The sequence below is a fragment of the Carassius carassius genome, chromosome 9, assembly GCF_963082965.1.
Source record: "Carassius carassius chromosome 9, fCarCar2.1, whole genome shotgun sequence".
Classification (NCBI taxonomy): domain Eukaryota; kingdom Metazoa; phylum Chordata; class Actinopteri; order Cypriniformes; family Cyprinidae; genus Carassius; species Carassius carassius.
The window spans coordinates 26264573-26289667 of NC_081763.1; the positions used below are offsets into that span (position 1 = coordinate 26264573).

General features: G+C 38.0%; 1 protein-coding gene across 5 annotated transcripts in view; it reads left to right on the forward strand.

Annotated features, from left to right (window-relative positions):
- Positions 1 to 25095, forward strand: part of LOC132149421 (dedicator of cytokinesis protein 7-like) — a 62571-nt gene that overhangs the window by 34393 nt on the left and 3083 nt on the right. For 2 of the 5 annotated variants that reach the window (XM_059558639.1, XM_059558640.1), the window contains exons 15-44: positions 4019 to 4136; positions 4749 to 4819; positions 6024 to 6162; positions 6470 to 6571; positions 7221 to 7307; positions 7396 to 7627; positions 7728 to 7892; positions 8281 to 8453; positions 9142 to 9243; positions 11276 to 11362; positions 11929 to 12024; positions 13035 to 13175; positions 14971 to 15084; positions 15342 to 15509; positions 15664 to 15803; positions 16657 to 16826; positions 17009 to 17157; positions 18246 to 18428; positions 19079 to 19205; positions 19285 to 19369; positions 19560 to 19656; positions 19769 to 19903; positions 20854 to 21006; positions 21109 to 21267; positions 21665 to 21765; positions 21851 to 22043; positions 22830 to 22973; positions 23119 to 23250; positions 24263 to 24277; positions 24754 to 24879. In XM_059558639.1, the coding sequence (XP_059414622.1) occupies positions 4019 to 4136; positions 4749 to 4819; positions 6024 to 6162; positions 6470 to 6571; positions 7221 to 7307; positions 7396 to 7627; positions 7728 to 7892; positions 8281 to 8453; positions 9142 to 9243; positions 11276 to 11362; positions 11929 to 12024; positions 13035 to 13175; positions 14971 to 15084; positions 15342 to 15509; positions 15664 to 15803; positions 16657 to 16826; positions 17009 to 17157; positions 18246 to 18428; positions 19079 to 19205; positions 19285 to 19369; positions 19560 to 19656; positions 19769 to 19903; positions 20854 to 21006; positions 21109 to 21267; positions 21665 to 21765; positions 21851 to 22043; positions 22830 to 22973; positions 23119 to 23250; positions 24263 to 24277; positions 24754 to 24879 (3904 nt within the window). Of the gene's footprint in view, positions 1 to 4018; positions 4137 to 4748; positions 4820 to 6023; positions 6163 to 6469; positions 6572 to 7220; positions 7308 to 7395; positions 7628 to 7727; positions 7893 to 8280; positions 8454 to 9141; positions 9244 to 11275; positions 11363 to 11928; positions 12025 to 13034; positions 13176 to 14970; positions 15085 to 15341; positions 15510 to 15663; positions 15804 to 16656; positions 16827 to 17008; positions 17158 to 18245; positions 18429 to 19078; positions 19206 to 19284; positions 19370 to 19559; positions 19657 to 19768; positions 19904 to 20853; positions 21007 to 21108; positions 21268 to 21664; positions 21766 to 21850; positions 22044 to 22829; positions 22974 to 23118; positions 23268 to 24262; positions 24278 to 24753; positions 24880 to 25095 lie in introns of those variants that run through there. The other 3 variants (XM_059558641.1, XM_059558643.1, XM_059558642.1) reach the window with 2 other exon arrangements.

Genomic DNA, 25095 nt, shown 5'->3' on the forward strand with positions numbered 1-25095 from the left:
TCATCAGGTCCTTCAGGCTAGAGATGTTTTTAAGTGGTGTGACCTGTCAGAAAGAGATAATCTGTTATTTCCAGATATAACTGTTGGTGTGTTCAGTGAAAGGCAGTTCTGCAGCTTCACTACCTTGATCCTGTCTTGGACAGAGCTTTTTAGGTTTTCCTCCAAGCTGGTTAGTTTTTTCTTCAGCTGTTTCTCTTCCAGCTCCACCCTGGTGACTGTATCTCTGTTCTCGTGGACTTGAATCTCCAGTGCTTTCATCTGAGCCTGCAAACAAACCAGCAGTTGGATCCACAGATCCCAGTACATTTTATATTCTTCATGGATTTTCTGAGCCATATTACGTCTTTACAACACTTATACCTAATGTGGGGAAAATTGTAGAACTGATGCCAAGATAAACTACCATTTCTGTTAATTGGGACGGTAATTTCAAAATGACCGATCGATCAGCCTTATAGGCTTTACCTGAATGAGCTGGAGTTTCTCTTTAATCTGTCGCTCATTTTTAGCAGCCTCCTCTGTGTCGTGCCCCAGTCTATTCACCTCACTCTCAGTTCGGCGGATGGCTTTCATGACGCGGGCAAGCCTGGCCTCTGTGCTCTGGTGCATATGGTGCAGGGTTTCAGTGAACTGCAGTACGCCGTACATCAGGATGTTCATTTCATCCTTGGAGGCCAGCTTTTCCCCGGCATGGACAGACTTCGGCGGAGATGAGGAGACAGTGTTTGCACACAGAACCGCTAACAGCACACATAAAGCTGTCTGCATCCTGTCCTCTTCTTAAAAAACAAGCTGTGACTACAGCAGGTGCGAGAAGTGTGCACGCTTTGCAACAGGATGCTGCTTTTATAAGCAGTGACGATGTGCGTTGGACATTGAGAAATCAGAGACACTGGCCTATCAGAGAAGCTTACAGCTGTGTGAGAGAGAGAAAGAGAGAGAGAGACCTTGACTTATGTTGGACAGACAGATGTTTAGAGGAATTGCACCAGGGACGTGCTTAGCAGTCTGTCTGCCAATGTACTCTTCCCTTTTAACCTCAAAGGTACATTAGTTATGTCAAGATCATATTTAGTGTCACTGGAGGTCTGAGAGATAGAGACCTGTATGTTCACGTTGCTGCCACCTGTTTAGTGTTTGATTTGGGGTAAAGTCAGGGAATTTGCAATGCCTGTTATGTTTATTTATATCACTGTTCCTCAAACATGCAGATGGAAAACTAGATGTATGTCATGGCGCTCCTTTTGTTTAGAAGTCATCAAAAATGTTAATCGAATTGATGACATTATAGTAATCTCATATGTAATGTTTTCTGAGAAAAGCCCACAAATGAAAATAATTCATGATTGTGGCACATGGAAGCGTTGATCCTTTCTCTCTATTTCTGTCAGGACTTGTTTACATAAGAAGTTTTAGAATTGAAAGATTACATTAGAAATTGAAACTAAATGGGTTGTATTAGTAGTTATAAACTTGTCTGTTTGCACAAATGGTTGTAAACGTGACATCGTACATTAGGAGTTCAAACTGAACTGTTTATGTTAGTTTTTGTAAACTTCGTAGTTTACATTAGGAATTGATTTTTTTAACTGTCTATATTAGTAGTTGTAAACATGACAGTTTATGTTAGGAGTTGAAACTGTTAGATTTTGATGTATTTGGCAGAGCAGTGGTTGGGGCAGCTCGCCAATGTATTTGATTTTCTCTAAAACATATAATAAGTAAACTTCACCAGAGTTCTTGTGGGGAGAAGAATTTATTGAAGGCAGTAGTTTAGCACAATTCTTCAGCATCGGTGTAAGCTTGTCGGCCTTCAAGAATCTCAACCCTTGTAAGAATCTCAGTTTCTCCCAAAGTTCTGTCTCTGAGACAGAACTTTATACCTGAAGACAAAAGGGCTACAAACAACAGATGCTGTTAGGACCTCCCACTGGAGACCCTGCAATCTACAAAAAGTTTGTGAGGAAAGCTGTTCCTTTGTTATTCTAACTGTATGGACCATTTGTTTCACACCTTTACAGTTTCTGTTGATTTGAATCTGAGGCACAGTCACAATGTAAGTGCATCTGACTAAGGGGCCATTTACACAACAACATTTTCAGCCAAAAACTAGAAACTTTTTATGTATTTGGACTGTTTGTTTACACAACAACAGCATTTTGGGGACTGAAAATGCGTATTTTTGAAAACGGGTTTCAAAGTGCAAGTTTTAGAAAATGGCACCATTATCATTTCCGTGTAAACACCGAGCAGCAACCTCTAAAACTGCAATTCATCGACTGGCCTCTAGAGGTTTGCTCCAAAGGGAGTCAGTCCCATAGACTCCCCATGTTAGAATACCCAACTTTACAGCAGAAAAAAATGTTTACAGCCTGGTGCAAAAAGTTGTTTTGAACTATATAGCTAATTTTGCCCTTCATGACAACTGTAAGGGGGTGATTTTTTTATATATTTTTTTATAACTCATCCGTTTGAATTATAATATGCCTTAAAGTTTTGCGTAATTAAGGGCGTGGCCACTTGAGTGATAGGTGGATTGCCGCTGCTGACACAGCCATTGAGCTAGATGGGCGTGGTTTCAGCAACCAGCTCCCGCCTTTTTGCACATTTTCGATTATCGGGGAGTGACGAGCTGCCAAGATGGCTTTGAGCTTCAAAAACGCTCATCAGGAGTCTACGGGTGACGTCACGGACATTACGTCCATGTTTTTATACAGTCTATGGTGAACACCCTATATGGGAATCTTTGAAAACATTGAATTAGTAGTTGTGATCTTGACCATTTACACTGATTTAAAGTTTAATCATTTATATTAATAGTTGTAAATTTGACCATTGACATTAGGAGAGTTGAAAAGTAACGGTTTTATTAAATAACTGTTTAAGTTGTTTTAAACTTGGCTGTTTACATTAGGAACAAATGGTTGTAAACACGATTTACAACTATTTTATTAGTTTCCATAAACTTGGCAGTTTACATTAGGAGTTGGACAATAACCATTTATGTTAGTTGTTTTAAATTTGACAGTTTGCATCAGGAATTAAAACCTATTTAATCTATAATATTAGTAGTTGAAAACGTGACTGTTTACATTAGGACTTAAAATATAACTGTTTATATTAGTAGTTGAAAACTTGACCATTGAAATTGGGAATTTAAAATTAACTGTTTATATTACATTAAAGTAGAAATTAAACCGTTATAGTAGTAGTTGTAATCTTGACTGTTTACATTAGGAATTTAAGCATTACAAGTAACTGTAAATCTAGCTTTTGCATTGTTGTTCAATAGTTTGAAATCACTAAGACATTTTGAAAGAAATCGATCAATCTTTTCCCCCATGTAGAATTTAATTGATTAATAATGACAATCCCATCACAAACATTATTGTTGTAGAGAATCACTGCTGTTTGAATGACAGTTCTAAAAGTTCTCTAAAATTCTAATTACAAAGCCTGTCTGTCTACATCAGTCCTGTTTACTAAGAAAACATTACCTAATCCTAAAGAGTAATTTGTTACTTTAGAAACCTTTCTCATCACTGCATAGTTGAAAATGGTTGTGCTGCCAAAGGAATTGTGGCAGTTGCAATGAAGTGTCTTCTTTCAATTGCTAACTTGAGCACACTTGCATTGCTGAAGTCCAAATTTGGTTGCAGAAATGGCCACACGGAAGCACCTTTCTTTAGCAACTAATTTTAGTGACTCATTAGACTCAGTCTATTGTCCTTCGAAATGAAGGCCAAGCTTGAGAGAGCACCACATTGTGCACTTCTGTGTTGACAGAAGGAAGCAGCCTGTCTATAACCAGGAAATCAAGATAAGTGGATTGAAAATAGAAGAATCAAAGTTATATGAGAGTGTGAATATCATAGTCTTTGGAAACTTTAAATGGTAGTGCACATAATAACTCTGGACCTGATGGTTTACATCATCTACAGGCTGCTCTTACACAGTTGGTGGTCTGATAGAAAAGGGTTCATTTATTCCATCTATTTCCTTCTCTGTCCCCCCTCAGGAACCTGTTGTACGTTTACCCTCAGAGTGTCAACTTCAATAGCCGGCAGGGTTCGGTGAGGAACATTGCAGTAAACGTGCAGTTCATGGCAGGAGAGGATCCCAGCCAGGCCATGCCTGTGAGTCACCGATCACACCCGCACCCAGCTTTAGTCACACTGTCAAAGCGTATTCTTATGAAAAGACAAAAAACTTTTGGGATTATGTAAGTACATCTGTTATGATGATCTCATCTCTTAGATAAACTCAATTGTGCACATTTAAGCTCTCCAGATCTGCGCCAAGAGTATGACAATGCCTCCCTAAAAACACATCAGTCCATGTCACAGTGTATTAGCTTCAGCTAAACACACAGGTTACATTAGTCACACGAACCAAACTCAGTCTTCAGATCTATTTAGAAGCGCTCTGGGAAATTTTGGAGATTTCAGTGAACTCGCAGAACCTTTTAATCGAATCACAGATTTTAGGAACTCCCTAATAGTGTTAATGCTCCATTCGAACACCAGTTGCTCACTTTGAAACATCTAATTTATTTAGGGCTCAAGTGAGGCCATATGCAGTGCAGGTACATTAGAGGTTAAATCAATTTTGTGATCATTTGAAAATCCATCCACAGTGTTATGATTAGCGAGGGCAACATCATGGCTGAAATGTAACTCCCCAGTGACATCTAGTGGAGCTGTTAAGTGTTATTCACCAGTGCAATGTGATTTCCACCCCCTGAACAGGTCATCTTTGGAAAGTCAAGCTGTGCTGAGTTTTACAAGGAGGCGTACACCCAAGTGATCTACCATAACAAGTACAAACCTTTGTCTCATTCACTATTCATTACAGAAACAACATTTCTTATGCTTTTTATACATGTCCAGAATTGCATTACATTTCCATACAGAAGTAGTTATTTTTGACTCAATACAATAATATTCAAAGGCTCCACGTGTAGTATAATATTAACAGGTATATATTTATATTATTCTATTGGATACAGAAAGAGAAAAAGAAAGAGAGAGAGAGAATAATTAATCTTTTGGAAGTTTTTGAAAGCTATGCTCACCAAGGCTGAGGAAAATACAGAAAGAAAAAAAAACAATTATATTGGAAAAAAATGATTACTGTAACTGTTTTCTATTTAAGACAATTGGAAGATGATAAAATGATTTCTGAAGGATCATCTGTCACCGAAGACTGGAGTAATGTTTGCTGAATGAAGCAAATTATTATATATTTTTATAATAAATTATATATATATGATTTGTTATATTTATTTAATTCATTTAATTAATTCATTTTTTTTCTTTTAGCCTTTTAATGAAGTTTGTTTTATCAACTATGTCATAATATTATTATTAATACTTTAAAAAGCGAAATAATTAAAATTTTTTTTAAAATGTTATTTAAACTATTTTATTTAAAACAGCTTAAATAATTTAAAGGCGTCCTATTATGCTTTTTCACTTTTTCAGCTCTAGTTCGTCTGTAATGTTGCTGTTTGAGCATAGAAAAGATCTGCAGTTACAATTTTCCAAGATTTGTGATATTACAGATGGGACGAGACCTGGTCGAGCTGCACTAGAGAAGGCACCGAGTGTTATCATGCTCAAATGATTTGATTTTTGATGCAATATTTACACTGAAGCTTGCAGGCGCCGAGTGCTCCCAGTCACAACACACACTGACCCAGCTAACCAATCATGGCACATTTCATATTTCAGAAGGCAGGCTTTCATTTGATATAGGAACTATTTGAGCCGTTTATGCCAGTGTGGGGAGAGAGGTGTTGTAATAATGTAAAATATGTGAAAAATAATGTGTTTTTCAAACAACCTCATATGAGAGCTTGTTCTAGTACACACCCAAAACAAAATCAAGACTTTGTAAAAGAGCATAATAAGAGACCTTTAAGTCATTTAAACTTATTCAGCAGCCCCCTTGGCTGAGGCTACCTAGTGGGTCCCAGCCCCCTAGTTGAAAACCACTACAGTCTCCTCTCTCCATCTCTGCAGGTCCCCAGAGTTCTACGAGGAGGTAAAGATGAAGATTCCTGCCAACCTCACCGACAACCACCACCTGCTCTTCACCTTCTATCACATCAGCTGCCAGCCCAAGCAGAATACCCCCTTAGAGACGCCGGTGGGCTACACGGTGAGAGAAGGACCTTCCTCTCTATCCTCTCCTGACAGCGCTGGAGAAGCGCTCCAGGCTACCTGATGAAACGCTCACCTTCATGTGACCCTGTCACCCCCCTCAGAGACACCTAGAGCATCCTTATACGTCACCTCCCAGGCAATCTCTTTCCCTGCTGGGATTCAGTAGCACCCTCCCCTGATTCTTCTTATGACACTTTTAAAGTTATAGTGCCATGTGATTGTAGGTCATATATAGCATGCTAATGTTTTGGAACTGCATGTAGGCTGTACAGGTTAATCATAGTTCATGTTGCTTTTTACAGTGGATCCCTCTCATGCAGCACGGCCGCCTGCGCACCGGCTCCTTCAGTCTGCCTGTCTCTGTGGACAAACCTCCTCCCAGCTACTCAGTCCTCACTCCTGATGTAAGACATTTATTCTAAACTGGATGTTTGTGATGCTTAGTGGTTGTGTTTGTGAGAATGTGTGTGGAAGTGAAGGATGTCAAAAGAAGGGCTGATCGGGGGGTGATTATTATTATTTATTTTTTTCAGTCACTTGTCTTAATATTTCACGAGTAGAATTTGTAGATTCATGCTGTGGTGCAATCAGTTGAGCCAAGGTGCAACTGAAAAATGCAGAGCAGTAGACGAGTTTCTAGTTAGTGTAAGGCTAACATTTTTATTCAGCATGAAAGGGAACCCAGGATCAAATTTTTAACCTTATGCCATTTAAAACTTGCTTAACTTGACAATCAGAGATCACTATGCTTTTTTAACAGCTCTGACTTTTCAACTATTCCCTTCATTTGTGTTCCATGTGACAAAAGGCATATAAAAAGTGACAGATAATAACAGAATTGTTGGTGTAGTTAAAGCAAGTTATCTGCAGAATGTACAACTGAATTCAAGGCTCCAGTGGTAATACAACATCTGGAAATTGTTTAATATATAAAGTGTTGAAAAGTTAGGAAAATGTCCATTTCCAGATGAATTGCAACATTAACTTGTCTGTAAAATCTGAGGAATGTGAACATGCGCTGAGAATATGTTGTGGCCTGTGTGTGTGTTTCAGGTACAGCTACCAGGGATGAAATGGGTGGACAACCATAAAGGAGTTTTTAATGTAGAGGTGAAGGCAGCCTCCTCAGTTCACACACAGGTAATGAAAAATAAAATCAGATAAAAAAATAATCAAACACATTTTTAGAAAACTGCATTCATATACATTTCTCACTTAATGTGTGTAGGATCCACACCTGGATAAGTTCTTCACACTTGTATATGTTCTGGAAGAGTACTCCTTCCCTTTCCGGCTGAAGGATGTTATAATCACGGAGGCAAACATGGAGGCGGAGCTGAAGGCCAGCATGGCGGCTCTGAAAGGGGCACTGCTGGACACTTGTGTGCGCTTCCTGCATCAACTTATGAGCAAGCTCATATTGCTTATCGTACACCCTCCTGTCATAGCAGGACAGATTGGTTAGCAACACTGGATCTGGCCACTAATATTACTTGTTACACACACATTTTTTTGATGTTTGCTTATTAAATCCATTTCCTCTCCTTCCTCCAAATCTAGTAAATCTTGGCCGTGCTGCTTTTGAAGCCATGGCCCTGCTGGTAAACCAGATCCATAAGAACCTGGAGGGAAACCAGGACCATCATGGCCGCAACAATCTGCTTTCCTCTTATATCCACTACTGCTTCCACCTGCCCACAACAGAGCCTGTATCTCCCCCTGCTGGTGAGTGAGAAATACAGCTCACTGCAATGTCATGTTAAAGTGTGAGATTTGAGAGATTCAAAATGCAAAACATCCTTTATAGAAGAAGTCAAACAATCAGTCTTTGGAATAATTTGGAAGTGACTAAATGATGATAAAATGTAAACTTTAGGGGTTGACTTTAAAGTCTTAAAAATGCCCTTTCATGTGCCTTTGAGTTATTGAACCATTGCTAAAACTCTAAACATTGTTTAACCTTTAAACTGTGCTGGTTAATTTCTCTGGGGCTCAGTGGTTATGTATTGTAGTAACTGCTTCATTCACATTTATACTTACCCTCTCATTTGACCTCAAGAGCAGAATGGTTATTTAAGTTCACACACTGAGTGCATCCCACTTCCTCCTTCAGTGGGACTTGCATCATATGATCTCCCCATCCAGTATGCCACGTTCTCTAGGGCGACGGCAAGACCCAGCAGCCTGCTCTTGTCCCGCTCCAAGAGCATTAGTAACTCCAACCCTGACCTGGCCTCAACACCAGCCACCCCTGACGAGGAGGTGCAGAGGATCATAGGCAGCAAGGTGGGTGGCTCTACCTCAAGCTTCTGATTGGTTGTTTAAGTTACTGCAGTGTGACAACTCTGTCCAGTGTTGTTTCTACTTGACTAGGCAGCTGCAAGGAACAGAGTATTAAAAGAAGCACTTTGAGTGATAGTTGCTGTTGTTGTCTTTTAAACAGTCAGTTTCCGTCTTCTCTTTTGTTGGTGATAATCTGGGGGGAAACTTTTCAATAGAATAAAATTGAAAAATAATGATATATCACAATAAATTTGATTAACTTATCAGTAACATCGCTTCGCAAAACAAAGCTATTTCAATAAAAAATGATTGCTGGGAAAAAAAATACACTTTTGTTTGATTAATTGAGAAAATAATAGGTTAACTGATTAATGAAAATCGTTAAGTAGTTATTTGCCAGACAACTCTTACTGTCGTGTGCCGGAGCTGCAGGCTCACAGATTGACTGTGAGGTGTTTTCTGTGACAGCTGGTGATTGCTCTGCTAATAATTGTGCTTATTTTTTTGCTGTGGTACTGCTGTTCTTACCCTCTCCCCTCCTTCACTGTGCCCCTGACCTGTCCCCCACCCTCCTCTAAATTATTTCTTGCCTCCTGCACTTTGTTCCCTCCTTGTGGCACATGTATGTGGCTGTTCTACACTCCCCTGTGTTGCTCTGTGGTGTGTGTTTATGTCGTCGGTGGATGAGCAGGGGATAGACCGCTCACATTCCTGGGTAAACTCTGCTTACGCTCCAGGGGGCTCAAGGGCTGTGCTCCGTCGGAACCCCAACTCCAGCTGTGAGCTCAAGCAGGTGCCAGTCAAACACTCCACCCTAATGTCCCTCCCTACTGCCTCAAACCCTACACCATAATATAACCTGTAACTGCCTCTTAAGACCCATTTACCCAACATCAACCCTTAGCCATAACATTATTTGTTAACATCTCAAACTCTACAACCTATTATGACCTTTTACTAACATGATCTGTTACAGTCTTAGCCTTATTGCAGCTTGTTACAATATGAAACCTTTAACCCTAACATTTTAACCCTATCATTGCTTGTTACTTTATCATACCTTTAACCCTAACATTGCTTGTTACTTTATCATACCTTTAACCCTAACATTGCTTGATACTTTATCAAACCTTTAACCCTATCACTGCTTGATACTTTGTCAAAACTTTAACCCTAACATTGCTTGATACTTTATCAGACCTTTAACCCTATCATTGCTTGTTACTTTATCATACCTTTAACCCTAACATTGCTTGTTACTTTATCAAACCTTTAACCCTATAATTGCTTGTTACTTTATCAAACCTTTAACCCTATCATTGCTTGATACTTTATCAAACCTTAAACGCTATCATTACTTGTTTCTTTATCAAACTTTTAACAGAAGTAATACTTGTAACCAGCTTTTAATCATAACATTCTTTATCACTGTCCTAACCCTAACACTACACATTTCTTTATCAAACCTTTAACCCCTAACATTACTCGTTACTGTCTCAAACGTTTAACCATAAGCTTTATTATCACTGTCTCAAACCTTTAACCCTAACATGTCTTGTTACTGTCTAATTTAACCCTAACATTGCATGTACCTGTCTCAGACTCTTAACCCTTACATAACTTTTTATTATTTTATACTTTTAACAGTATCATTACTTAATACTGTCTCAAACTTTTAACCATAACATTCGTTATAAGTGCCTTAAACCTTTAACATTAATTCTTAGTGTCTCAAATCTTTTATCCAAACATAGTTACTGTTTCAAAACTTTAACCCTAGCATTTCTTATTACTATTTCAAACGTTTAACCATAAGCTTTATTATTACTGTCTCAAACCTTTCACCCCACACTACTTATTACTGTCCCAAACACTTAACAGTAACATTACTTGATATTGTCCTAATTAACCTAACATTACTAACTCTCAAAACTTTAACCCTGTTATTTCTTGTCACTGTCTCAAACCTTTAACCCAACATCACTTGTCATTCGCTTAAACTCTACCCAAATTTATTTTACTGTCTCCTACACCCTAATTCTCCTGATTCTCAACTTTTTGTTGAGTGTTAAGGCCCAGTATTTCAGCCATACACCATAGCATCCTATACACTCTCATTGCCTTCACTCTGGTATTACTTCTGTAATCATACTCCATAATCTTCTACCAGCTCTACTGTTGCTGTCCATTTGGCTTTATTCTTATTTATATGTGTTTATGTCTGAGAATGCGTGATCATTTGCGCAGAAGGTGTGTGTTGTGTGCCGCCTCCTCTTCATCAACCAACTCATCTATCTTTCCTTTGTGTGCTGTACTTTTCCTGCCTGTCAGTCAGAGGAAAACTTAGTTGAAGACTAGTTACCAACAATACCAACAGCATTAATTGCCTTTGCAGTGATGGAACAATAAAATCTAGGTTTACATATCCAGTGTTGCTCCCAATGCAGTTAACTTCTACTGTGTCACATCAGTATGCTTAGATCCTCCCTTACATTATTTAATTTATTTGGTGCATGGTCATGTAATAAGTCAGTTAACTACAAAATAACCTCCTTAGGGATTATACAGACCTCCGTCACCCTGTCAGGGTTTTATTTTGCACTGATGACCAACTGACTGTACATTATCCCTAACATAGCATGGATAACGTTTGATTATTTTGAATTTGATAAAGGATCTGGGTTGGTGTATCTAGCAGGTTTTGTCTCATCCTCTTCCCTCATTTTCTCTCTTTCTTCCTTTCTTCATCATCACCTTCATTTTCGTCATCATCATCACCACCAACCATCACCACCATTGTTCTGTGCTCACTCACTGGTTTGCAGGCCAGTGAGCGTGCCTGTAATCGCATGTCCGCCTTCATCGAGACTGCCTCCATTCTCTGTCCTCCCTCCAGGCAGATCGCCAAGAAGGTATTGCACATACTCATTTACTCACTTGTGCACTCTCCTATTCAGTTCATTCATTTCTTGATTCACTCATTTATGTACCGTATTTTCCAGACTATAAGTCACACTTTTTTTCATAGTTTGGCTGGTCCTGCGACTTATAGTCAGGTGCGACTTATTAATCAAAACTAATTTGACATGAACCAAGAGAAATGAACCAAGAGAAAACATTACCGTCTACAGCCGCGAGAGGGCGCTCTGTGCTGCTCAGTGCTCCTGTAGCCTACACTGAGCAGCATAGAGCGCCCTCTCGCGGCTGTAGATGGTAATGTTTTCTCTTGGTTCTAAATAAATGCGACTTATAGTCCAGTGCGACTTATGTTTTTTCTTCATCATGACGTATTTTTGGACTGAAGCGACTTATACTCAGGTGCGACTTATAGTCCGAAAAATACGGTACTCACCCATTCATTGAGCCACTTTACCTTGTTCATGCTCACATATCACTATTATTTCAACATAATCTGCCTTCATTGTGTGTGTGCTTGTGTTCTCTATGTATATTTTGTAATAATGCTCTCTGCGTTCAGTTACTTCATGAAGAGTTGGCTCTCCAGTGGGTGGTGAGCTCCAGTAATGTGAGAGAGGCGTCTCTGCAGCAGGCCTGGTTCTTCTTCCAGCTCATGGTCAGTTGACCTCCAACCTTTTACATTTACATCAATAACTGAACTCAAGTTGCATTTATTTCTCAAGCTCTATACAATACAGATTATTTCAGAGCAGCTTTACATTAATAAAATAGGTTCTAAATGTAAGTGTTGTAAAATCTATCATTTCAACTTTAAAGCAGCTCTACAGAGGACAATGGTTTCATTATTCAGCTTAGTTTAGTTCAGTGTCACTGTTGCAAAGTTCATTGCAGGACATGAACTCAAGTCAAATATAAGGCAGCTACAAAAGACAATCGTGCCATTATTCAGCTCAAGTCAATGTTGATATAGTTCAGTATCAGTGTTGCAAAGTTCGTGTCATTTTGCAGCTCTATTCAGTTTTCAACTGACAGTGTTCGTGCAGTCCAATCGATAATAATACTGAATATTATGGAGCCCCGCACATGACATGGTGGGGAAAAAATTGCTAATTGTGCACACAACTTAATTTGTTACCTCATTTTATCAGATTGTTTGCACAATAAAATAATTAGTTCCCTCATTTTAGTAAATCATGGCCACATTTTTTTTCATATTGAGGGAACAAATTATTAAATCATGCATATGATTTACTTGAAACAAGGTAATGAGTTAGTAAATTGTACTCACAATTTAGTCTAATGAGAGAACAATTTATCATGTTGTGCACACGATTTACTGATATTACCTGCATGTCACATTCGGGGCTCTGTATAATTTAAATGGTCTTTTAATTGTCTTTGAAAGGTATAGTTCACCCAAAAAAAAAATGCTGTCATTTACTTACGATCATGTCATTTAAAAAAAAAATGAAAAAATCAAGTACTGTAGAATTTTAATTTTGGGGTGAAGTGTCCTTTTAATAGTTTCACATATAGTAATTTTGACTGAATTGTTTTGATGACTTCTAGATATTTAGGTTTTGAAAAACCTAGTGTTCGGTGACTTTTGTAAGGCAGAACCAAAGCTTCAGATGCTATCACTTATTTTTGTGTGTGTGATAACAGGTGAAGAGCATGTCCCATCATCTGTTCCTGTCCTCACGGCTGGACATGCCCCGACGCCAGCGCTTCCCAGACCGCTTTGTGGATGACATTGCTGCCTTAGTGTGTGCTATCAGTGCAGACATAGCCAGCAGATATCACAAGGTAAAAGAGCAGCAGATCTCCTTTCACTGTTGGAGGAACACAGACCATATTTAAATTAATTGTTTTGTTTTTTTTTATTTAAATGTTTGAGATTTTATGGTTTCTACTCCGTTTCTACTGGCGAACCAAGATGAAGTGGGGGCCCCATGCAAAATGTATAGATGTGGCCCTTATAAAGTATTATTTTGTTAATATATCTTCATTACCTCTATATATATATATATATATATATACATACATACATATATACATATAAATAAATAAAAATAAATGTATGTATGTATGTATGTATATATATATTTATTCAACATACAAATATTAGTTAAAACACATATAATTAATGTTTTTATCAGCTTTACTAGTTTTATAAGTTAATTATATTAACTCAACTTATTTAAACTTAAGTAAATGTAATGATATTTATTTATATTGATTTGTGGGCTCCATTCTGGCAGCAAGACACAGTACCCAGGATGAAAAAAACAAATCATGGGTGACAAAGATGAGTATTTTCACCTGTAAAAGCTGCCAAAGGCAACACAGACTTGTTGCTGCTGTAGTTTTGTTACTCTGAATTTACTCTGCATCTCTTAAAGCACAGCTCTGTTTTGACATCAGATTGTCTGATAGTTTATTACGTCCATTGCTACAGTTATCTTATCACCGTCAATAGCAGATAGATTTGGTGGATTCACTCGCATAATTTTTTATACTCGTGTTTGTAATTCCTGAAACAGTATATGTTGACGGTCCTTTCAAACTTTTCTTCAAACTATGAATGTAGTATGTAAGAGACATCAAGCAAAGGGCGCTTCCATTATGGCGCAACTGTACGAGCTTACTCGTGCGAAAACTCTTTATAATAATCAATAACTAACTACCGTATTTTCCGGACTATAAGCCACACTTTTTTTCATAGTTTGGCTGGTCCTGCGACTTATAGTCAGGTGCGACTTATTTACCAAAATTAATTTGACATGAACCACGAGAAATGAACTAAGAGACATGAACCAAGAGAAAACATTACCGTCTCCAGCCGCGAGAGGGCGCTCTGTGCTGCTCAGTGCTCCTGTAGCCTACCCCAGAGCGCCCTCTCGCGGCTGGAGATGGTAATGTTTTCTCTTGGTTCTAAATAAATGTGACTTATAGTCCAGTGCGACTTATATATGTTTTTTTCCTCATCATGACGTATTTTTGGACTGATGTGACTTATAGTCAGGTGCGACTTATAGTCCAAAAAATACGGTACACAATGAATATCTCATTTACATCTTGTATGCTTTATTTTTTTGTTGTTATAATAGGAAGATATGCGAGCGTGTAGAACTAAATGAACTTGCGAAAACAAAAATGAGATCAGAGCGGATTCTGACTAACCTACAGTAAACTCCTCAGATTGGCCTTTGCTTTCAGCAGAGATGCCTGTGATTGGCTACAAAACTCAATGCTGCAAAACACATTGTAAATAGAAACTGTTGGTTTTGTAATTCGAAAATCGAGCACACACACACATAAAACACACAGGATCGTTTGAAAGCGGGTGATTTCGAGCGGGTACAGAATTGAGTTGATACTGCTGTCTGGAACTGTAAAAATAATCAGAAATGTCATTATTAATATAACATGGAAAAATACATCTGCATGTTCAAATGGTCAGCTGTCCAGGGCCCCAGGCAAATGCCTGCCTTGCTTGCCCTATTGCTACGCATCTGTGTTTTATTACTGTTAACTGTTGTTATGAATCTACAGGAAGCATGCTTATCTTTGTCTGAACCAATATCTGTGTGCGTTTCAGGATGTCGAGCTAGTAGAGAGGTTAAACACCAGCCTGGCCTTTTTCCTTAATGACCTGCTGTCTCTCTTGGACAGAGGCTTTGTTTTCAACCTCATCCGCTCATATTATAAACAGGTACATACACAAACACACACGCACACATTTGAAAATGCTCCCAGTGTGCTTGAGTATAGCGGAGTCTGAACATATGATTGGTAATGATGCTTTTCTCCAGAATTTGGTCTTCATATGATGACTTTCTGCTGTCTGCTGGTTTGCATGGATTACAAGTGGTTTAGTGAACAAGACACATGCAGATGAGGCACAGCTGTGAATTCACCCTAGAAAAGTGATACATGAAAAATGACAGTTTAGTGCATTTGTGTCTTTAGATTAATAAGCACCATACAGCACAGAACCCCAGCCCTCTGACAGCGCTGAGGATGGACTTCATACGGATCGTCTGCAGTCACGAGCACTACGTCACCCTGAACCTGCCCTGTGCCACCCTCAGTCCCCCTGCATCCCCCTCGCCCTCCACATCCTCCACCACCTCTCAGGTACACACACACTCACTCGAACTCTCTCTTTAGTGTCAAACAATCCTTCAAAATGCATTTTAATGTGCTGATTTGCTGCTCAAGAAAATTATCAGTGTTAAAAATAGTTGTGCTGCTTAATATTTTGTGGAATGAATTTTGTGTTGTCTTGTAGAGCTCAGCATTGTCCTGCCATGTTCAGGATCAGGGTTTGGTCAGCATGTTTGAACTGTCGGTGCCGTTCCGCCAGCAGCATTTTCTTTCTGGTCTGATGTTGGCTGAACTGTCACTCATCCTCGAGCCAGATGGAGAAGGGTGAGATACGTTCCTACGCTCGCACACTCAAGCGTTTTACAAGGGATACACATATAGACATTTTCAGCTTATGTCAGTAGCTGATTTCTTTCATCTTATTGTCAATAAATATAGGATATGTATTTATAATATGCATAATTAAACAAATCTGTTTGTAAAAAAAATTACCAACATTTTAGAAATCAAATGTTTCATAGTTTACATTGCCAATTTACATACCATAGTTAAAGGCTTAAATACATTACTGTACATGAGTTTTGCCCAATGTGTACTGTCCCGTTTTGCAATCCGGAGTCGATGCTATTTGCTTAAAGTCGAAGTCAGTCTGCAGATTTTGAGCAGTTCACAGAAAATCACGAAGTGTATAATGAACAGACTATGATTTAATCCGGTCGGAGGATATCAATCATGTTTGATATTTTGAGACCATTTTAGGACACATTTTGTTCTTTGCAAAGTCGTTTTGTGTATGATGCTCAGTTGTTCTCTGTAACCATTTACAAAGTCGACAAGTGCATGATGTCTAGTGTTTCAAAATCTGTTCATATTAAATCTGTTTTAGTGTATTCCAGCCATAAAGGAGGTATGCTGATTGTTATGCTGACACTCCATTGATTAAAAAGTTAAATATTCATATGAATATTAATGGTATTAAATTAAATCAATAGCATGTACCCTTCAAATATTTCTCTGCAAAGAAAATATTTGTTCAGCTTTGTCTAAATGCAAATTAATGATATGGTTTTGAAGTATTAGCATGTTTTACCATATTTGAAGCCATTTAGTTTGAAATTTCACCCTTAAATTAGCACATATAAAAGCTTTGAAATCACTTCTCACACCTCTTTCTCAGTGTGTTCTTCCTACACAAGAAGGCCATTAGTGCGCTGCATTCTCTGCTGTGCAGTCACGACGCGGACCCCCGCTACACAGACCCCCAGGTCCGCTCGCACATCGCCCAGCTCTACCTGCCACTCATCCCCATCATCATGGAGACACTGCCCCAGCTGTACGACTTCACCGGTTAGTGAGAGCCGAGCGCCCACAATAGAGCAGACTGCTTATCTCTTCGGTTATTTATATAAACTCTTTTGTTTGTGAGTTGAATAGTCTTTTAAAGGTCAGAGCTCCACAGAGTCATTAAAAACTGAACAAAAGGCCCATTTCAGCCGAGATCTGTATCTTTCCACCTTTGTGTGTCTTAGACACGTCCCCTCAGCGTGTACGTCACGCCTCGGTGCTCATCGACGATAACGACCCAGACAACGGCACCATCAGCCAGTCTGTTGCCATGGCCATAGCTGGCTCACCACTGCCCCACTCCAGAGCCAACCCCTTCACTCTGCCGTCAGTGGTGAGTACCTGCTCTCGGACCACGATTTCATGGTACAAATGTGAATCATGTTACAAATGTGAATTTTTACATTTTTTTAACTGTAATGTTTAGGTTACTGTTTTTGAAAGAAGTCTCTTATGGCTGCATTTATTTGAACAAAAATAGAGTAATGTTGTGAAATACTATCACAACTTCAAATAACTATTTTCTGGTTCAATAGATTGTAAAATGTCATTTTAAATGAGATTTTCAGCGTCATTACTTCAGCTTTCAGTGTCACATGATCCTTCAGATCTCATTTTAATAGACTGATTTGCTGCTCATTTTTTTAATCAATAGAAAGTTAAAGAACCGCACTAATTCTAAATATAAATATTTTGTAACATCATAATGTCACTTTTGTAAATTTAATGCATTCTTATTGAATAAAAGTATTAACTTCTTTCAAAAATAAAACTGAGCCCAAATTTTTGAGAACTGTGGCAGTGACCTGTTCATATTAATCCTTGGTGTTCATACAGATAATACAGGTTCAGTTCTGGCCTGCAACATGGCCTGGTCATATTCCCCTGATTATTAAAATTGTTTATTTAAAAAAATTATCTAAAAATAAAAATTTTAAACTTTTTTTTTTTTTGATTTTCAGAAACAAGCTATATTTATTCACAAAAATTGTAATTTCAATAAAAAAAATAAAAAAAACGGCTAACAACAGAAATTTTCTTTTGATAGTGCTTGGACTTTGGAATTTTTCATCACAGCTGCTTTATCTTTATAGCACCACTAGAAGAGCTCTTCATATTCACTCCTGTTTATTCTGTTGGCAGCAGTACTGCTCTCCACCACTAGAGGGGTGTATTCTCTGCTCTGAAGGTGTACATCAGGGTTTCCTGGTTATTAGAGAATATTAATGGCTTGTGTATGGCTGGGGAAATGAGGATCATGCGTGTTTATTATACATATGGGTGTGGAAGGACGTCCTCTGTGTATGTCTGTCCCAAACAGGCTGCCGGATGTGATGTCTAATTGGGTCGCCTTTGTTGTGTTTTCTCTGTATGAATGTATTTGTGTAGTGTAAATGTGTTTTTGTGTTGTTTTTTCGTCAGGCGGGCCGTCAGTGTAGCACCCTCTCTGCAGATTGCAGCAGGACGCTGCTGGTTTGTTTTCTGTGGGTGTTGAAGAATGCAGACGCAGGGCTGTTGGAGCGCTGGATCTCAGACCTGTCTGTGCCACAAATCAACCGCTTGCTTGATCTTCTTCATCTCTGTCTGTCCTGTTTCGAATACAAGGTACATCCACATGCCCTTCTCAAGTAATGACTCTTTGATATTTAGATACATGGCCCATCCAGTCACATTGAGATGGTAGGATTGATCCTGTTTTATCTTAAATACCAAAGGAGCAATAAGAGTAAAATGAAGGCCAATCAAACATCATGTTGCACTTTGAATATTCTCCCAAAAGATATGCATATCCTTCCGAACACTTTTTTTAAAATCAGGGAATTTTAAATTGAAAATCCAAATTGAAGACTATTTTCAGGACTATGAAGTATTTATACTTATAATAGCATCTTTATTTGCAAGCATTACATTACATTTAATCAAATAAATAATGTTTTAGAATTTGAAAAACACAGTATATTAAACAATTTCTCACAACATTTTTTTTTATTATTTTCCACAATGTAATTATTTTCAAAGAGGCTGTGTTGTGCATGTGCTAGTTTAAACCTATATTTGGTTGAACAGAAGAGAAAAATATGCTCAAAATTATGACATGACTTCAGAAAAATGACTTGGAAATGAAGTTTTGGAAGTTGCTTCTCATGTTACACCTATTCCTCTGACACATTCAGGAAGTTTTACTTTGTATTTTGCATTTTTGTGTTGCATGTTAACATGTTTTTGTTCATCCTGTTCATTGCGTCTCTTCTCAGGGGAAGAAAGCCCTGCAGAGGATAAACAGTCTGACCTTTAAAAAGTCTCAGGATATGAAGGCCCGTCTGGAGGAGGCCATACTGGGCACCATCGGAGCAAGGCAGGAGATGGTCCGTCGCTGCAGAGGTACAACAGGTGGTATGTGTGCGAGTAAATGTGATAGCATTGAATTTGTCATTCACCTCTGTTCCTGTTTGTTCCTCAGAACGCAGTCCTTACGGAGGTCAGGAGAACGTCCGCTGGAGGAAAAACGTAACTCACTGGAGACAGAACGCAGACAGAGTGGACAAGTGTGTCTTTTTTCCTCTTCTCTTACTGAATATCTTTTCATTACTGTTCACCTTCACTGAAATCTAAATGATGTTGCTCTAGCTGTCCGTTGACTTAATGAAGCACATAATCACACAGAACATGTACAGTTGTGTGCGTGTGTGTGATGGGCAGTATGAATAGCTTACTGTAAACACTGTCTCTGTGCAGAACCAAAGCAGAGGTGGAGCAGGAGTCAGTAGTGGATGGAAACTTGGCGACAGAAGCTGCTCTCATAGCCCTGGACACACTGGAGATCATTGTTAAAGTATAGTAGACTTTGTCCCTCTCATTTGAATGCATTTACTACAAATGTCACGGGTTACAACATGAGTGATTTTCACATGGTTCATAAGTGTTTGTGTGTGTTTTTGCATCAGACGGTGGTGATGTCAGAGCTGAAGGAGAGTGTGTTGGTTGGTGTGCTGAGAGTCCTCCTCCACAGTATGGCAGGAAACCAGAGCGCACTCTTCCTGCAGCACTGCTTCAGCACTCAGAGAGCTTTGGTCTACAAGGTTTGTGTCTGTTGTTAGCAGGGCTTGTTCATCCCTAACCCCGAGTACTGAACATTGGTGAAAAACCTATACTGCATTCGGGTAATTTGACATGATAGTGTAGAACTATATAATTGCATCATTATATAATCTATCATCATTATATATTTATTGGTTATTGGTTATTTGATGAAAATAATTTTCAACGTATTGTTGTTAGCCAGTATTTTCACATCAATGCATGCCTAAAATAGGTTCATTAAAATTGTGTGTAAAATGTATAAAACAAGTGTTCGTTTAGATCTTATTTCAAATCATTGAATTGTATTACATGTACAGTACTGTTTAAATGTTTGGGATCGATCGATTTTTAAATGTTTTTGAAAGAAGTCTCTTTTGCTCACCAAGGCTGCATTTATTTGATTAAAAAAAACAGTGATATTGTTAAATATTATAATTTAAAATAACTTTTTAAATTTGAATATATTTTAAAATGTAATTCATTCCTGTGATGCAAAGTTGAATTTTTAGTATAATTCCTCCGATCTTCAGTGTCACATGATCCTTCAGAAATCATTGTATTATGCTTATTTGCTGCTCAAGAAACATTTCTTATCAACAATTTTTTTTTTAATCTATAGTTCAAAAGAACAGTATTATTTGAAATATAAATCTTTTGTAACAACATGTATATGTGTATGTTAACTCTCACTTATTACTGAGCTAAAACTTTTGAACTGAAGAAGCCCATTAAACAAACTGGCTCCATCACTAATTAAAAACACTATATAGACAACATCCTTACATTGTGACACTGAGATTTTGCAGACTTGAATTTGAACTAATCTTCATTAAATAAAACAAACTTTAAGACCTTTCCTTGTTGTTCAGGTCAGCTTTGTGTATATATTTTACATAGTTCACAAAGGAAATTGTTGAAGAAACTAAGCTTTGCCCGTGTGTTTCTGCAGTTCCCTGAGATGTTGTTTGAGGAGGACACTGAGCTCTGTGCCGATCTGTGTTTGCGTTTACTGCGTCACTGCAGCAGCAGCGTCAGCTCCATACGTAGCCACGCCAGCTCCTCCCTCTACCTGCTCATGAGACAGAACTTTGAGATCGGCAACGTAAGGCACAAAGTCACATTAAACTCTTATCCTTGATTCACTTTCCACATATAAATAGAAATCTGATCAACTAAATCCTGTGTCTTTTTTGCTGTTCTGTAGAATTTCGCCCGTGTGAAAATGCAAGTCACCATGTCTCTTTCTTCACTCGTGGGAACCTCGATGAAGTTCAATGAAGAGCATCTGCGACGCTCTTTAAAAACTATTCTCACATACGCCGAGGCTGACCTGGAGCTAAGAGATTCCCCATTCCCTGAGCAGGTATCAAACACTTGGATCTGAGCTGGTAGCTTAAAGGTTGTTGGTTCGAATCCCACAGTGGATGAAAACCCACCCCCTCTGTGCTTTTTAGAGATCGATAAAAAGAGAGATTCTTTATATCTGCTAACGATTATGCTAAAGTAAAGCCACTTCAGGGTTATTATCAACAACTAAAACCATAAAACATTGTTAAAACTGAAATAACAAAATACAAAAAAACAACTTTTTTATTTCAGCTATTTTGCCAAGTCACATTTTTTTCATTTCCACACGACACACAACAAATGCTTAAAACACTTTAAAATTCAAGTGAAAATAGAAAATATAGAAATAAAATCGAATTCAAAATAGTAAGAAAATCTATAACACTATAGTCACATTTCTGTCATCTCTGTAGGTACAGGATCTCGTCTTCAATCTCCACATGATTCTCACTGACACTGTGAAAATGAAGGAGCACCAGCAGGACCCAGAGATGCTTATAGACCTCATGTACAGGTCAGTGCTTTGTCATCATTAAAACCAAAGGACATTTAATGTGTCTCATGTGCTACATGTACAAATGACTCTTCCCTGTGTGTAGGATTGCTAAGGGCTATCAGAACTCTCCCGATCTGAGACTCACGTGGCTGCAGAACATGGCAGGGAAGCACTCCCAGAGAGGGAACCACGCGGAGGCAGCACACTGCCTGGTGCATAGCGCCGCCCTGGTGGCAGAGTACCTCAGCATGCTTGAAGATTGCCGCTACCTCCCTATCGGATGCGTGTCGTTCCAGGTAAATCCTGTGTGTGTGTGTGTGTGTGTGTGTGTGTGTGTGTGTGTGTGTGTGTGTGTGTGTGTGTGTGTGTGTGTGTGTGTGTGTGTGTTTGAATATATGGTTTATGGACACAAATGTGTACAATGGCCATGGGTATTACAGTGTAAACATTAAACATGGTTTATGAGGACACTTCCTGTATTTATAAGTTTAACTTGAAATACTAATCTTACTAAACATGAAATGAATTAAAGCTGTGTAGGAATATAAAAGAAAATGAAAAACCACATAGGAAAATTACTAAAACTTAAACTACAATAATGATAATACAACAGGAAAAGCTCATTTAAAATATAATAAAAGTATATAAATAATTCTATTAAAAATAGTATCAACAAAATGGTTGTTTCATATCACCATTCCCACAATTTTTTTTTTTCCGTCAGGTCTGGTAAAGTTTGAAATGAAGTGTTTTTTCATTTTACTCAATAAAACTTTAATTTATATAGCATTACAGTAAGTTTATTTTTTATACTAATAATTATTAGAAAACTTTACGTAAAATAATTTTACGCATTTTAACTAATACATTTTAAATAATTTTAAACATTTTAATTAATTAATATAAAATTTAATATATTTACATTTTTAATGCATTTTAAAAAAAGTTTAATATGTAAGTAATATTTTACATATTGAGAGGAATTTCAAATACAAATGTAAAGCATATTTTCACTGGACGCTTTGCTCATTTGGTTAAAAATGTACAAGAATTGATGGTACATTTTGTGGATTGTTTCACAGAGTATTTCGTCCAATGTGCTGGAGGAGTCCGCAGTGTCTGATGATATTCTGTCCCCAGAGGAGGAGGGCATCTGTTCAGGGAAGTACTTCAGTGAGTCTGGGCTCGTGGGACTTCTGGAGCAAGCAGCTGCTTCGTTCAACATGGTGAGAGCTCACATCACTCCCCCCACAGTCATGGACACTGAGTGCATCAAAGGGATTAGACTCTATTCCAAGCCAGCGGCACACGTTTTTATGGGATTATTAACTATTAACTGAAGGTTGACTGTAGATTCTGTCTCTCCTTCAGGCTGCCATGTACGAGGCCATAAATGAAGTCTACAAAATCCTTTGTCCCATTCACGAAGCCAACAGAGACTTTAAGAAGCTCGCTTCTGTCCACGGCAAACTGCAGGATGCCTTCAACAAAGTATACAATCAGGTTTGTTGACACGGGAAGTTTGTTAAAGAGCTGAACGTGTCTAGAAATCCCAAACAATCTTACACTGTTTAAAGGAGTCAATTTGTTGAATGACTATTAGATTTTTAGCTATATTCATTGTACACTCTTAAATTATAAATCCCTTATAACCTGCTATACTTCGTCCATTATATAACCACAGTAGTAAATAGTAATGAAATAGTAATACATTTTATATAGACAAGTTTCTGCATTAGGTGAAACTGGGCAACTGGACAAAAATCATTGAGCTGATTCATTATAAAAAATTATTTTTCACTCCATCAATCATGTTACATACAGGATATCCTGATCTTATCAGCAGCTTCGTAATGTAAGCACAACTTTAAACATGAATAGCTCGTGGGAGAATTCTGCAATCCTGATTTTAAATATGGGATCATAGATAGTTTCCTAGGAATATTCATTTCATAATACTTGCAAACTCTTTGCCTTTCAGTGAAATTCACCTTTCTGATATTGAAATAGTCCATTCATGTGCTTTGTGCAAATCTGAGGAATTTTATTTCGGGGAGGCTTTTATGAAAGCTTAATATTTTACCTCTGTATGATGCCTAATAAAGCATTTATAAATGCGGCAATGCGTTATATACAGGGGTAACGGCTGTATTTCTGCTTTTACACAAGCACCCCCTGCTGTCAAAGAGTGAATTTAGATGAATTAAAATCTACTGTTTGTATTCAGACCAACTAAATAATGCTTTATTAAGCTGATATGTGAGTTTTATCATTTTATATAAGTTGTGTAAATCTCAGTTTCTGTGGTTTATGATGTTATGCAGGTATGTTTGTTTTTGAATTGTATTAAGTTAATAATAGTTTATTGTACCAAACTAGGAATTGTATTTCACAGCTCTAGTAGCTATATGAAGGTCATTTTAAATGATTTGTGTAGTATTCTATAGTGTGCTTGACTGATGTCTTTTCTCTGTCTTGTCGGTGATGATGTGTCTCCTGCTGTGTCCGCACACAGAGCTCAGGATGGGAGGTACACTGATCGATCACACTGTGCTTCTGTATTTATCAGTACCATATGTTGCAGTTTATATAAGAGGGAATTTTCTCCCACACAGAAACTAACTGTCTCTGGTCTTTATCTCTTTTTATTTCTCCTTCGGTCTCCCCGTGTGCGTTCTGGATGTTTTCCTGGTGAGTGCACATGACCTTGGTTAACAAACATGAAATTCAAGCTGTTCCATCCCTCTGTAAGGTTCACCGTCTCTGACACATTTATGTAAGGCCATTTCACAAGAATGGCACGAGTCAGTGTTGTCCTAAGGCACATGTGCACGCATTCGGATCCACAAACCCATCCTCCATGCCATCAGTGTCGTGCCCTTAGGCATGATGTGGCTGAAACAGACAAAAAAAATGATGTTATTTAGGCTTTTATGTGACATGCCATGCTCTTCTCTCTTCTTACATGCATCTCAATTGTTCCTGTCTTAAATGGTCAGGCCATAGAGGATGTTTGGCACCTACTTCCGTGTGGGCTTTTATGGATGCCGCTTCGGTGATCTGGATGAGCAGGAGTTTGTCTATAAAGAGCCTTCCATCACCAAACTAGCCGAGATCTCACATAGACTGGAGGTACGTTTCTGGTCTGGAGTGCTAATATAATAATAACAATATTTTTATTTCAATAATAATAACAACTATTATTATTTTTAAGAAGTAGTAATTATGTTTAATAATATAAGTAGTAGTATTTTTTTTAAATAATTTATTATAATTATAAATATTAATTGAACATTTTCAAGTTTTTATTTTTAATGTTTATTTTTTTTTAATTAATCTGTTTTACTT